The 13,828-nt window shown below is 42.9% G+C and overlaps 1 protein-coding gene across 1 annotated transcript in view; it reads left to right on the top strand.

Moving 5' to 3' along the window:
• Nucleotides 1–13,828, top strand: part of LOC124256384 (ubiquitin carboxyl-terminal hydrolase 47-like) — a 31,864-nt gene that overhangs the window by 907 nt on the left and 17,129 nt on the right. Inside the window, 7 exon segments of the mRNA XM_046690388.1 lie at nt 3,535–3,741; nt 5,746–5,876; nt 9,582–9,705; nt 10,027–10,080; nt 10,541–10,607; nt 12,668–12,807; nt 13,316–13,405. Coding sequence (XP_046546344.1) covers nt 3,535–3,741; nt 5,746–5,876; nt 9,582–9,705; nt 10,027–10,080; nt 10,541–10,607; nt 12,668–12,807; nt 13,316–13,405 — 813 coding nt within the window.

Raw genomic sequence — 13,828 nt, 5'->3', positions numbered from 1 at the left:
TGTAAATAATCGAGTCAGGACCAGACAATTCAGTGATGAACAGCATGAGCATTGATCCATTGGGATTGGGATACAATGACATGTCAATCAAGTCAGCAAGCTGGTTAATGACAAGACAACCTCTTGCGACAAACATGGGTTGCTGAAGACCACTTCTATATCTTGATTTTCAAGGCTTTGATAGGACTGCCTCCGTGGTGTAGTGGTTAGAGTGTCCGCCTGGAGAGCGGAAGGTCGCGGGTTCGATCCCCGACCGCGTCATACCAAAAGAGGTTACAATATGGTACTTGTTGATCCCTGCCTGGCGCCCGGCATTCATGGGTACAACAAGGTCTGGTCGGCTCGGAGTCAGTATAATGTGTCTGAGTGGGGTACAATGCCGTCCGGTAATTCCGCGCACCTAAGCACATTGATCGCAACACAGCAACTAAAGTCTCTGATTTTTTGTGGTTTACGTGACTAAGCATGCTGGTATGCATCATGTTTACCTAGAAATATAAGTGTTATTGACGGCCATAACATTCTAACATTGCATTATGCCATACGGTTGACCTTACCGGCGTTCTGACGACATCGCTTGCTGTCCGGTAATTCTGCGCAGCAACTGATGCGCATAACATCCAGCTGGATCTCCGAAGTATGGAAGCTTATTAGGGCCAGATTATTTTCAAAAATCACTTCATCAATGTAAGGAAAAATGTTTCATATTAAATCCAATAGTGAATAATGAAGAAAAAGGTTTGTAAAGTCGGAAGAAAACGAATTTTCATAAAACTGTCAATTTATCTGTCAGTTACTGTTATTTACTTACCTTTAGTGATCAAAAGCCAGTTCCTTGTAGAAATGTCCCGATTTCAAGCGTAAATGTGGTAGCAGATGATGTTTACCTTCGATACGGAAGTATGCTATTGCAGCTGCGCAGAATTACCGGACGCGTGGAATTACCGGACTCGCTTGTATTCATGCTTCACTGCTGCATGGTATCTCAGTGGGCTAGCGCTATAAAACCAGCTTCAGTCTGGGCTAGTATCAGCAGCCGCACATACACATACACACGCATGCACGTTGTCATATGAGCGAAATATTCTCAAGCACGACGTTAAACCCAATTACACCTCACCTCGCCTCGCCTCGACCCATCCAACTATTGTAAACAAAACATAAATACACAAATGGAAATAGTTTTACATGTCTTAGGATATTGGTGGTAGAGTGTTCATCATCATGATTAATAATAATAATTGATTTGTATACTGCCTGGTTTCCAACTTTCAGTTGCTTAGCTGTGCTTAATCATGTCACACATGATTTAGACATTCCCAGACCCATCGAGTTGACTTACCAAAGGTAGCTAGAAGTCCATCTAACCTGGAATATCCCCATAACCTATTCCATCTGAACAATAACATGATATTTCACATGCCTAAAGTACAATCTCAGAATATTTTCATGGTGGTAGATGTAGGATTATGTGTCATATTACATAAAATATGTAACCAGGTTATGTGCCACTGATGGTATCATATCTTTGTTTGCAAATTTCATTCAAAGATAAATTATTTGTACAAACACAAGTATGTCTTCTGTTGAACCAATAAATATTTTTAGACCACTGAAAAGTAATTTAAATATCAAGAAAAGTTCTGCAGAAGCATTTTTCAATGAACCAAGAAAACCCCATTCATGTACAGCTATTTACTTTGGTAATATTACGGATATAAGGCTAGTAGTTTCTGATTAAAGCACAATTGGTCAGATATACAATCCAGTAGCTCCTTCATTAAATCCTAATCATATATCTGGCGGAATAAGTCATGTGACTATAACCTTCTAGTGCCTAACAGGCAGCTTCGGTTATCCAGGGTAATGATGTGCTGTGCCTTGATTGTTAGCGCTATGAGCATACCTAGTGTGTAATTTGGCGCTATATAAATGGACACATTATTATTGTATCAATGGGGTAGTCTAGAGGTTAAAGCGTTCGCTCGTCACACTGAAGGCCTGGGTTCAATTCCCCTCATGGGTACAATGTGTGAAGCCCATTCCTGGTGTCCCCCACTGTGATATTGATGGAATACTGCTAAAGCCGGTATAAAACCCAATTCACTGACTCATATATCAACGAACATTGCTTGCTGAGCTGCAGGTGTGGTGGGGTAGCCTACTCGCCATGCCGACGACCCGGGTTTGATTCCTTACATAGGTACAATGTGTGAAGCCCATTTCTGGTGTTTCCCTACCGTGATATTGCTGGAAAATTGCTAAATTCACTCACTCACTCACTCACTGATCTGCAAAATCAAGTTTGTTTTGGACACTGGCTTATTATGATGTACTGCATCAGACTTGTCATAGTATTTATTGTGAAGTCCATCTGGATACAAACAGCCTACTCAACTGTCTATGCCATATAGCAGGAATATTGCTGAGTGCGGCATAAAACTAAACTCACTCACTGTTACAAATGTAGGTGTGATGCACAGAAATTTTGTATTAGCCAACAGCAAAGTTGTTTATCTACCTACACTGTGGTAAAACAGGAAGTCCACAGGGACGTGCAGGGACAGAAATGCAATTTTTGTCGAAGGGTGTGATTGGGCATCAGACAGATAAGATAGGTGTGCCTTTGTGAAGAATAACTGTGGCCAAGTCTCCAAATAATCATCACAAGAATTATGTCATTTCAATTATTGTTGAATAAATGTGTAAACATCAGGATATCCTGGACACTGTTATTACTGCAAGAATAGCCCAGCTTCCTTTGTCCTGGACACATACACTGACAAAACAGGATATCCTGTAGACTAACACTTAGTCTCTGAATATATAGAATTTTGATTGTAACAAATGAACCCATGTAAATTGAAAAGGAGCCCCATGGAGGCCAGAGATACAGGCCTGAACCTGGGGAAATCTAGACTTGCTTCATTTAGGGCTTTGGCATTGCAGGGAGGGCTAAACTGTAGGGAAATAGTATGGGTCAGGGACTGTGAAACGGACTAGATTTCCTGTTACTTTCACTGGCATACGTTCACTGGCACATGATTGAGAGTGCCACTGATAAATAGTTTGATGGGGTGCAAAAATAGGTTTTAATCAGTTTAGGTTGGTAAAATGTATTGCATTTTCCATTAAAAATGAATGATGGTGAGTATTATTAGTTATTCAGGTCACATTGAAAATATTTCATCTGTGCCATTTGAATGTTTACTGTGGCATGGCATGCAAATTAAGCAATATTTCACAATCCCTGAAGTTTCACAGGTACTTTCTGAATGCCGTGTGTGAGGCTGTTTAAGAGTGACAAACAGGGTCGGGTGGTCAGGCTCACTGACTTGGTTGACACATGTCATCGTATCCCAATTCAATAGATTGATATTCATGCTGTCAATCGCTGGATTGTCTGGTACAGACTCGATTATTTACAGACAGCCACCATATAGCTGAAGTGTTGCTGAGTGCAGAGTAAAACTAAACTCACTCACTCACTGTTTACAAGTGTTTATCTACAAATTAGGTGTGTGGTGCTTTCAGGGTGTGTGTGTTGCTGATGAGGAGAAGGTGCTCTGTATCATCACGGACCTGGTGAGCGTCACCAAGCCTGGATGCAAACACAGCCTGAACCTCCCAGCATCCACTTCCGTGAGGGACGCACTGAAGGAGATAACGAAAATCTGTAACTACGACCCTGACACTGTCCTCATTCACTACGAAATTTCGCATGGAGGAGGCGATGATGATGTGAGTATACATGCTATGCTGACATCTCCCGACCTAGAAGTCATTCGGGTTGCCTAATGGAGTTTATGGCCTGTCCAAAGAGGAAGGTGCCCCGATTAGTACGAAGTATGAAACTTACTTCTGGTGTCCCAGCTGTAATATTGCCGGAAGTTTGCTGAAAAGAAGCACAAAGCAAAACTTGCTCCAAACATGATTACACTGTTGTTATTTTTCATTTTATTTGTAAAACTATAGTCCGGAAGAACAAATGTGTTATTATCAACTTTTTTGTAGTTGTTTTATGCTGTACTCGGGCAGTGGGGTGGCCTGTGGTTAAAGCGTGTTCAATCCCCACATGGGTACAATGTGTGAAGCCCATATCTGGTGTCCCCGGCCGTGATGTTGCTGGAATATTGCTAAAAGTGGCGTTAAACCAAAACTCAGTCAGTTATGCTGTACTCAGCAATGTTCCATCAACTAATCATGGCACTTCGAACCCTTGTGGTAGTTGAAGACTATGAAAATATTTGGTGTTAGATTGTCAGATTTAGCCACAAATTTGTTGATACTTGGATAAACCTAACATGACAGCAGTCCTGATTCAGATCATTCTTGTAACACAGATCCATACTCTACTATTTTGGATAAGGATCAACCGAGAAATTGACTTTTCTTTTGTGTCAATCCTAACTGTACATTTAGACAGTAGATTATGTTCATTTATCATACAGGTGTTAAATATTTACAGTTTTCCACCCCTACCATACTGCAGTGCCCAGGTGTACCTGTACATTTAGACAGTAGATTATGTTCATTTATCATACAGGTGTTAAATTTTTACAGTTTTCCACCCCTACCATACTGCAGTGCCCAGGTGTACCTGTACATTTAGACAGTAGATTATGTTCATATGTCATACAGGTGTTAAATATTTACAGTTTTCCACCCCTACCATACTGCAGTGCCCAGGTGTACCTGTACATTTAGACAGTAGATTATGTTCATTTATCATACAGGTGTTAAATATTTACAGTTTTCCACCCCTACCATACTGCAGTGCCCAGGTGTACCTGTACATTTAGACAGTAGATTATGTTCATTTATCATACAGGTGTTAAATATTTACAGTTTTCCACCCCTACCATACTGCAGTGCCCAGGTGTACCTGTACATTTAGACAGTAGATTATGTTCATTTATCATACAGGTGTTAAATATTTACAGTTTTCCACCCCTACCATACTGCAGTGCCCAGGTGTACCTGTACATTTAGACAGTAGATTATGTTCATTTATCATACAGGTGTTAAATATTTACAGTTTTCCACCCCTACCATACTGCAGTGCCCAGGTGTACCTGTACATTTAGACAGTAGATTATGTTCATATATCATACAGGTGTTAAATATTTACAGTTTTCCACCCTACCATACTGCAGTACTGCATTTAGACAGTAGATTATGTTCATTTAGGGTGTTAAATATTTACAGTTTTCCACCCCTACCATGTAGGTGTACCTGTACATTTAGACAGTAGATTATGTTCATTTTATCATACAGGTGTTAAATATTTACAGTTTTCCACCCCTACCATACTGCAGTGCCCAGGTGTACCTGTACATTTAGACAGTAGATTATGTTCATATGTCATACAGGTGTTAAATATTTACAGTTTTCCACCTCTACCTTACTGCAGTGCCCAGGTGTACCTGTACATTTAGACAGTAGATTATGTTCATTTATCATACAGGTGTTAAATATTTACAGTTTTCCACCCCTACCATACTGCAGTGCCCAGGTGTACCTGTACATTTAGACAGTAGATTATGTTCATTTGTCATACAGGTGTTAAATATTTACAGTTTTCCACCCCTACCATACTGCAGTGCCTAGGTGTACCTGTACATTTAGACAGTAGATTATGTTCATTTATCATACAGGTGTTAAATATTTACAGTTTTCCACCCCTACCTTACTGCAGTGCCCAGGTGTACCTGTACTTGACATGCTGTCTAATGTTGCATCCAGGTGATTCTCAGTGACGTACGTTGTTCCATGACGTACCTGATAAAGCACTCGGATCAATCGTACTTCCAAGCATACGAAAGCACTCCTTCACTGTCCATGAGAAGGAAGGAGTTACACCCAAAAAGATTGAGGTTAGTTTGAATGATTTAGATTCATTTGCTGTTAGTATTAACAAGGTGTACATGCCTATAACCTCCACACCACCATTTTGGATAACAGGATGAGAGTTCTGAGAGATATTCTTCACTGAATATTTATTTGTTTCATTCAGATATAAAAATGGTGTGTATTACAGTAAAAAATGCATTAGTAAGTGGTTTCACCAGCCTGATTCTTTTTTATGTGAGATCCTCCTTGGGGTACATATAAGCATTAAAATGTCCTCCATTTTTATTCCCTATGACAGTTGTAGCTATAATTTAAATAAAATATTTACAAAACAAAAACGTTTTTGTCTTGTTCGACCACCCCTACGGAACCCAGAATGGACCAATCCGCCAAGAACAGGTAACTCTAGGTGCTAACCTCGTACCTCACTTTCCATGCTGTCGTTCTTTCCATGCTGTCCATCAGCCTGTGTTACAAGTTGAATTTCTTCCCTTACGATTTCAAGATGAGTTCTTTAGAAAAATCTACTGTATGTATGGTTATTTCTTATTTGCATGGGCGATAACTGATAAATGTTTTTGAAAGTTTTCATTCATCATTTGTTGTAACTTGCGTCTTAGTCCCTGTCGGCTTGCCATGTGCTTGTCAAGATGGCGGACAGGAGGCACATACACACTTGCTTTTGCAGGTTAGCCTGTAGCTTTCTTGTGTAGGTTTGTGTGTTGTCTTACTGAATTTGCAGATATTTTATCTCTTTTCAGGTAGATTATTTATATTACGTGATTTGCACTAAATAGTTGTATTCACGTTATATATATTGTTTACGGGCTTCATGTTATGGAGTAGGGCTAGCATGCACTAGTTCTTATTTAAGTACAGTCTATATGCTAGTATGGTTAATATTTATTTATATTAATTAATAGCCCATGCGTATTATTGTTGTTAGAATTATATGTTCCCTGTGTCAGACTTGCCGCTCCTTTGCAGTTTAAAACCTGAGCTATGTGCAAGTCATCTATCCCCACTAAGGATAGTCATGATTCGTGTCTACGATGTCTTGTGGGGCCATATGCCACAGTGGAAGCGAGGTCTGGTGCCATTCACCGGGGTGCGTCACACTCCTGTGCCCACCTCGTGGGATAAGGTGGACATTCTCCGTGCCGAGGTCCAGAGTCTACTGGACAAGGCAGCCATCGAGGTGGTTCCGGAAGGTCACGAAAACGAGGGATTTTACTCCACGTATTTCATAGTGACCAAGAAGGACAGAGGGTTCAGACCCATACTCAATCTAACAGGGCTGAACAAAATGATAGAAGTGCCGTCTTTCAGGATGGAGACACTGCACTCAGCGATACCTAGGGTGTTCACCAAAATCATGTTAATCCCAGCTAAGTCGGAGGGCAGGTTTTGTCACCCGTACCTCGACGACTGGCTGCTCCGGGCGTTAGGCCAGCAGTTGAGCAGGAATACCACGCATCACATGATAGATTTTCTCAGATTGTTGCTAGGCAACATGGCGGTGACTGCGGATGTGGTGTGGCATGCTGTCTGAGGATGAGACGCTGAAATAGGCGTTGAGTAACCTCGAACTGTTCGAGACTGGAGGAACTCAAGCACCGTGACTTGATCTGCAGAAAATGGATTGAGAATCCCCCTGCCGACACACCAGCGCTTATAACAGGCCCATCCATCCTCATATTGAACGTTTGTCGAATCCCTCCGCAAAGCCAGAATTGTGTCTGCAACTGATGCAGGAATTGCCACTGAATCCTGGCATTCGGTGCGGCACTTCGTTCTGGGATAGCAGGTCGAAAGGGTAATAGTACAGGAAGCTGAGCCAGAAACCTGAGAATTACATGGAAACCAGCTTTGAGCTGACCAAAGAGGTGCAAGGAGCACTAACAGCCAAGCTGGTTAGGTGACCAACTGCACTCTTGGGGCAGCACCCTCTTGTGCAGTGTTTTTAGCAGGCGTGGACAGGATCCGTCCGGCTGATTGATGGATCAGTCCCCCGTGGGACTTGTCAATTGTCCTTGATTGGCTGTCTGGTCCTCTCTTTTACGATCTGTCGGCTCTTTCCTTCCAGCTGTTGACATGGAAGGCAGCTTTTCTTGTGGCGGTAACCTCCGGCAGGTGAGTAGGCGACATTCATGCAATGTCGGCCGCCTCCAGCTAACTGTTTTCCATAAAGACAGAGTTAGCATTAGGTTGCCGGATACTTACCGTCCTAAGAGAGACAGCACCTTTCATGTCACGGCGCCTATTGAGCTTCCAGCTTTCACTCAACCTTCTCCACTGGGTACCTCTCTTCGGCGCGCTCACGTCTTAGATGTGCATAAGACCCTCAAGGCTTATATCAAGCGTACATTGGCTATCCGGAGAGATAACCAATTGTTTTGCTGTTACAGTGGAGGTAAGGCTGGTCTTCCGGTGAACAAGCAGACCATATCTAGGTGGCTTGTCTCTGCCTTTTGTACGAGCCATACACAGAAAGGGTTAACACCACTTACTGGGTTAAAAGCTCATTCGGTTAGAGCAGTAGCCACATCTAAGGCTTATGCTGCGGCTCTGCCTATTGAGGAGATCTGCTCCGCGGCTATTTGGAGCTGGCCGAGTACGTTCATCCGGCATTATCAACTTGACAGACACTCCAGTGAGCCTGCTCGGTTTGGTCAGTCAGTTCTCTCAAGTGGGCAGTCGTAACTCTCTAGCCGATTGAGCTTACGATTTTATCTGTATTTTACTGGTGGCAGGTTTGCAGACAACTTTCCTTCCCTTTTACCCTTACTTGGTGTTGGGTTTTTATGGTGATGGTTTGTTGTCCCCGTATGTCAATATTGCACATTTTTTCCTTAGAAATCTAGGCTTGGCTGTGGTTTCATGGGATTTTATGTCACTTCCTCCCTAGGTAGTTATAAAACCGAGGATGGGGGTGGGGCACTATCGTTTACTACATGCGTATTTCACTGCTTCATTTGCATATGAGCAGAATAGATAAACCCTGACCCTGGACCACGCCCTTGCCTGATTGGCTGAAGAGGTCACGTGGCCAGGTAAGTGAGCTGTTCTTTCTTCTTTTTATAGTTGGGAAATTCCACTTGTCGGGGGCTTAGTTTATCAGACAGAATGCCACTCCCAGGACTCTTGACCTTACGAGTCTGTCTTATTCTTATATGTACCCCAAGCTGGATCTCTCATGATAAAGACTGACTGACTGAGTTTTGGCTTTACGCCGCTTTTAGCAATATTCCAGCAACATCACGGCGGGGGACACCAGAAATGGGCTTCACACATTGTACCCATGTGGGGAATCGAACCCGGGTCTTTGGCGTGACGAGCCAACGCTTTAACCACTAGGCTACCCCACCGCCCTCATGATAAAGAATCGAACAAACCTGATGGGGTTGCTGATTCTTTGATGAGAGTCCTCCTTGGGGTACTGCCACCCACCTCCCCACATTCTGTCTGTGTTTCTTCAGCATGGAAAGTGAGGTACGAGGTTAGCGCCTAGAGTTACCTGTTCTTGGTGGATGGGTCCATTCTGGGTTCCGTAGGGGTGGTCGACAAGACAAAAACGTTGTTTTTGTTTTGTAAATATTTTATTCAAGATATAGTTATAACTGTCGTAGGGATTATAAATGGACATTTTAATGCTTATATGTACCCCAAGGAGGACTCTCATCAAAGAATCAGCTACCTATGTATGACCCTAGGGTGTATTTTATCAGAGTGAGACGTCCACATCTGGCTATGAGAGTCAGGCCTCCAGCAGCACTTCGTACACAAGCGGCGACACCTACACCAACTACTCCTCCGCGTCACACACAGACGCCTCCTACTCGTACACCTCATCTCTAATTAAATCTGACACAGGTGAGAACACTACCTTTACCCTCCACACACCTCAGGTGTTGTGGTAACAAAATCGACGTGTAAGGATACAGTTCTCTGTGGTAGTAAATATTCCTGTTGTACTGTTCATTATGCACAGGTAGCAAGTCAGGCAACGTGAACGTGACAGCGTGTAGGGGAATGGTCCCTCCTGAGAGTTTCTAGGGCTTTTGTTGTGCCTCTGTCATAACTGAGTAATTATATTGCAGGTGATTCCATGCTTTTGATTGGCTGTGTAAGCAATGTTTTTTTTGCCTGTCATTTTGTTTCCATTTACATGAGGAAGTTGCAAAGAGCATCCCCTTTCAGCTCCAGAATCTGTTTCTACAACTGCAGGTAATGACAACTTGCCAACAGTAGCTTTCCTCGGGTAGAGTGCCCTTCAGCTCCTACCGGGCAGTGGGGTAGCGTGTAGGTTCGCACGTCACTCTGAAGACCTGGGTTTGATTCCACATATTTCTGGTGGCCCCCACCGTGATATTGCTGGAATATTGCTGAAAGCAGCGTGAAATTAAACTCACTCACTCACTCACTCAAATTCCTTTTGCTTGCTGTTGTTGTTGTTGTAACTTTCTAATATGTTCTGTGAAACTCTGACATTAGAGATATGAATCAGCTAGTCTGAATGGTCTACTGGACACGGATTGAAATGTTAGATCAGGTCATTTGAATGGATATATTAGTGATGTAGATCTAACTTCATCTGAAACTCGTCAGGAATCTTACTTGTACTGTTTCAAGTGATATGATCCATAGTCTATCACTAAATGCTGACCTGACTATTTTTGTTTTGTAGACAAGTAAGAAGAAGTCAGTGGAGACAACTGACCTGACCCGCAGCTTTGGCTGGGACAGCAGTGAAGGTTAGTTAGTAGTGGTGTGTATGGTGGTAGATATGTAATGTATGGAGATTTCACTGTGTCAGTGTGTGTGGGAATTTCACTGTTTGATGTGTGCGGAGGTTTGACTGGTTTGATATATGCAGAGACTTGACTGGTTTGATGTGTATGAAGGTTTGACTGGTTTGATATATGCAGAGACTTGACTGGTTCGATGTGTGCAGAGGTTTGACTTGTTTGATGTGTGCGGAGGTTTGACTTGTTTGATGTGTGCGGAGGTTTGACTGGTTTGATGTGTGCGGAGGTTTGACTGGTTTGATGTGTGCAGAGGTTTGATGTGTGCGGAGGTTTGACTGGTTTGATTGCAGACTGGTTTGGATGTTTGGACTGGTTTGATGGTGGGCTGTGAGCTTGATCTGTGTGCAGAGGTTTGACTGGTTTGATGTGTGCAGAGGTTTGACTGGTTTGATGTGTGCAGAGGTTTGACTGGTTTGATGTGTGCGAGGTTTGACTGGTTTGATGTGTGCAGAGGTTTGACTGGTTTGATGTGTGCAGAGGTTTGACTGGTTTGGATGTTTGCAGAGGTTTGACTGGTTTGATGTGTGCAGAGGTTTGACCTGGTTTGATGTGTGCAGAGGTTTGACTGGTTTGATGTGTGCAGAGGTTTGACTGGTAAATGTGTGCAGAGGTTTGACTGGTTTGATGTGTGCAGAGGTTTGACTGGTTTGATGTGTGCAGAGGTTTGACTGGTTTGATGTGTGCAGAGGTTTGACTGGTTTGATGTGTGCAGAGGTTTGACTGGTTTGATGTGTGCAGAGGTTTGACTGGTTTGGTGTGTGCAGAGGTTTGACTGGTTTGATGTGTGCAGAGGTTTGACTGGTTTGATGTGTGCGGAGGTTTGACTGGTTTGATATGTGCAGAGGTTTGACTGGTTTGATGTGTGCAGAGGTTTGACTGGCTTGATGTGTGCAGAGGGTTTGACTGGATTTGATGTGTACAGAGGTTTGACTGGTTTGATGTGTGGAGGTTTGACTGGTTTGATGTGTGCAGAGTGATTGCTTTGATGTGTCGCGAGGTTTGACTGGTTTGATGTGTGCAGAGGTTTGACTGGTTTGATGTGCAGAGGTTTGACTGGTTTGATGTGTGTTACAGAGATGTTTGACTGGTTTGATGTGTGCAGAGGTTTGACTGGTTTGATGTGTGCAGAGGTTTGACTGGTTTGATGTGTGCAGAGGTTTGACTGGTTGATTCATGTGTGCAGAGGTTTGACTGGTTTGATGTGTGCAGAGGTTTGACTGGTTTGATGTGTGCAGAGGTTTGACTGGTTTGATGTGTGCAGAGGTTTGACTGGTTTGATTGCAGATGTGTGCAGAGGTTTGACTGGTGATGTTTGATTTGTGTGCAGAGGTTTGACTGGTTTGATGTGTGCAGAGGTTTGACTGGTTTGATGTGTGCAGAGGTTTGACTGGTGGTTTGACTGGTTTGTGCAGAGGTTTGACTGGTTTGATGTGTGCAGAGGTTTGACTGGTTTGATGTGTGCAGAGGTTTGACTGGTTTGATGTGTGCAGAGGTTTGACTGGTTTGATGTGTGCAGAGGTTTGACTGGTTTGATGTGCGGAGGTTTGACTGGTTTGATGTGTGCAGAGGTTTGACTGGTTTGATGTGTGCAGTTTTGATTGTTTGATGTGCAGAGAGTTTGACTGGTTTGATGTGTGCAGAGGTTTGACTGGTTTTTTGATGTGTGCAGAGGTTTGACTGGTTTGATGTGTGCAGAGGTTTGACTGGTGGTTTGATGTGTGCAGAGGTTTGACTGGTTTGATATGTGCAGAGGTTTGACTGGTGGTTTCATGTGTGCAGAGGTTTGACTGGTTTGATGTGTGCGGAGGTTTGACTGGTTTGATGTGTGCAGTTTTGACTGGTTTGATGTGTGCAGAGGTTTGATTGGTTTCATGTGTGCGGAAGTTTGACTGGTTTGACTGGTTTCATGTGTGCAGAGGTTTGACTGGTTTGATGTGTGCAGAGGTTTGACTGGTTTGGTGTGTATGGATCTTGTGTTTGAGGTTTCAACATGTTTGATGTTGCAGTGTGGCAGCAGCATGATGTACAGGAGCTGTGTCGAGTGATGTTTGACGCCCTGGAACATGCGTGGAAGAACACAGACCAGGCCCACCTCATCAATCAGCTCTACCAGGGCAAGCTCAAGGACTACGTCAAATGTCTTGAAGTGAGTCAGTCAACATGAAGTATTCAGCATATAGTTTATAGTTACAAGACACATGCCTGAAATTTTGTTTTGGATTCAGTTTTACCGACCAACAAAAACTTACCAACAAAGTCAAGTGTGGACACATGGAGCTGAATAAAACTAGTGCGCAGTATATTAGTAGTTAGTTTATTTCTGAGAAATTCAGATTTGTGGCATTGTTGCACATTTGAAACTGATTGTATTGCCATTGAATGAGGAAACAGTCTCACTGACTGCAATAGAACTGTTTACCGTTGTCTCCGTTCTAGATTATCTACATGTTGGACTTCAACATTTGTTGTTGGTCAAAGCAGTGGTAAAAATATGGGAGTTCTGTTTGGACTTGAATCTGGGTATATCTCTGTATCTGTAGCTGTTGACATTAGGATCATTAGAACAACATACTCTTGACTTTCCCACTTCGTTCGATGACTGGTTTCGGGCACCCTTCTCTGCATGCTGTGATAGACAAAGTGCTTGATTTCAGTGTGGCTATGAGAGTGCTCGCACCGACGCCTACCTAGACATTCCCCTTGTTATCCGGCCATTTGGATCCAACCAGGTGCATGGAAGTGTGGTAAGTGTCACTTGGAAGAGATAATGCTTAGGGTAGTGCTACTAATATTTGTTTCATGTTACTAGTGCTGGTGATCACTTGCAATATGCAGATCGATAATCGGAGCTCAGTAATTAACATTTGATTGTAATCGTAAGCCCCACCACAAAACTAATGTGGGCAGTAATGTGACACAATCATAACATTGTGCCAACAAACCAGGCCCAGATTGATACCATCATCAGGATGATCAAGGATACTTCCTGTTGATACACACACGCAAGTATGTTGTTTACATTGCAGTTTTATGAGTCGAGATACATGTCTTTATATAACAAATATAACATTGAGAAACCTACTTACTAAAGTATAAATGTTTCCTTCTCCTGACTCATGCTTATTATGCTTGTATCTTCCTCCTATGCGAATGATAGTGGAACACTT

The sequence above is a fragment of the Haliotis rubra genome, unplaced genomic scaffold, assembly GCF_003918875.1.
Source record: "Haliotis rubra isolate DU_JTF1 unplaced genomic scaffold, ASM391887v1 Scf626, whole genome shotgun sequence".
In the NCBI taxonomy this organism is placed as follows: Eukaryota; Metazoa; Mollusca; class Gastropoda; order Lepetellida; family Haliotidae; genus Haliotis; species Haliotis rubra.
This window is presented reverse-complemented; position numbering and strand designations above follow the sequence as displayed.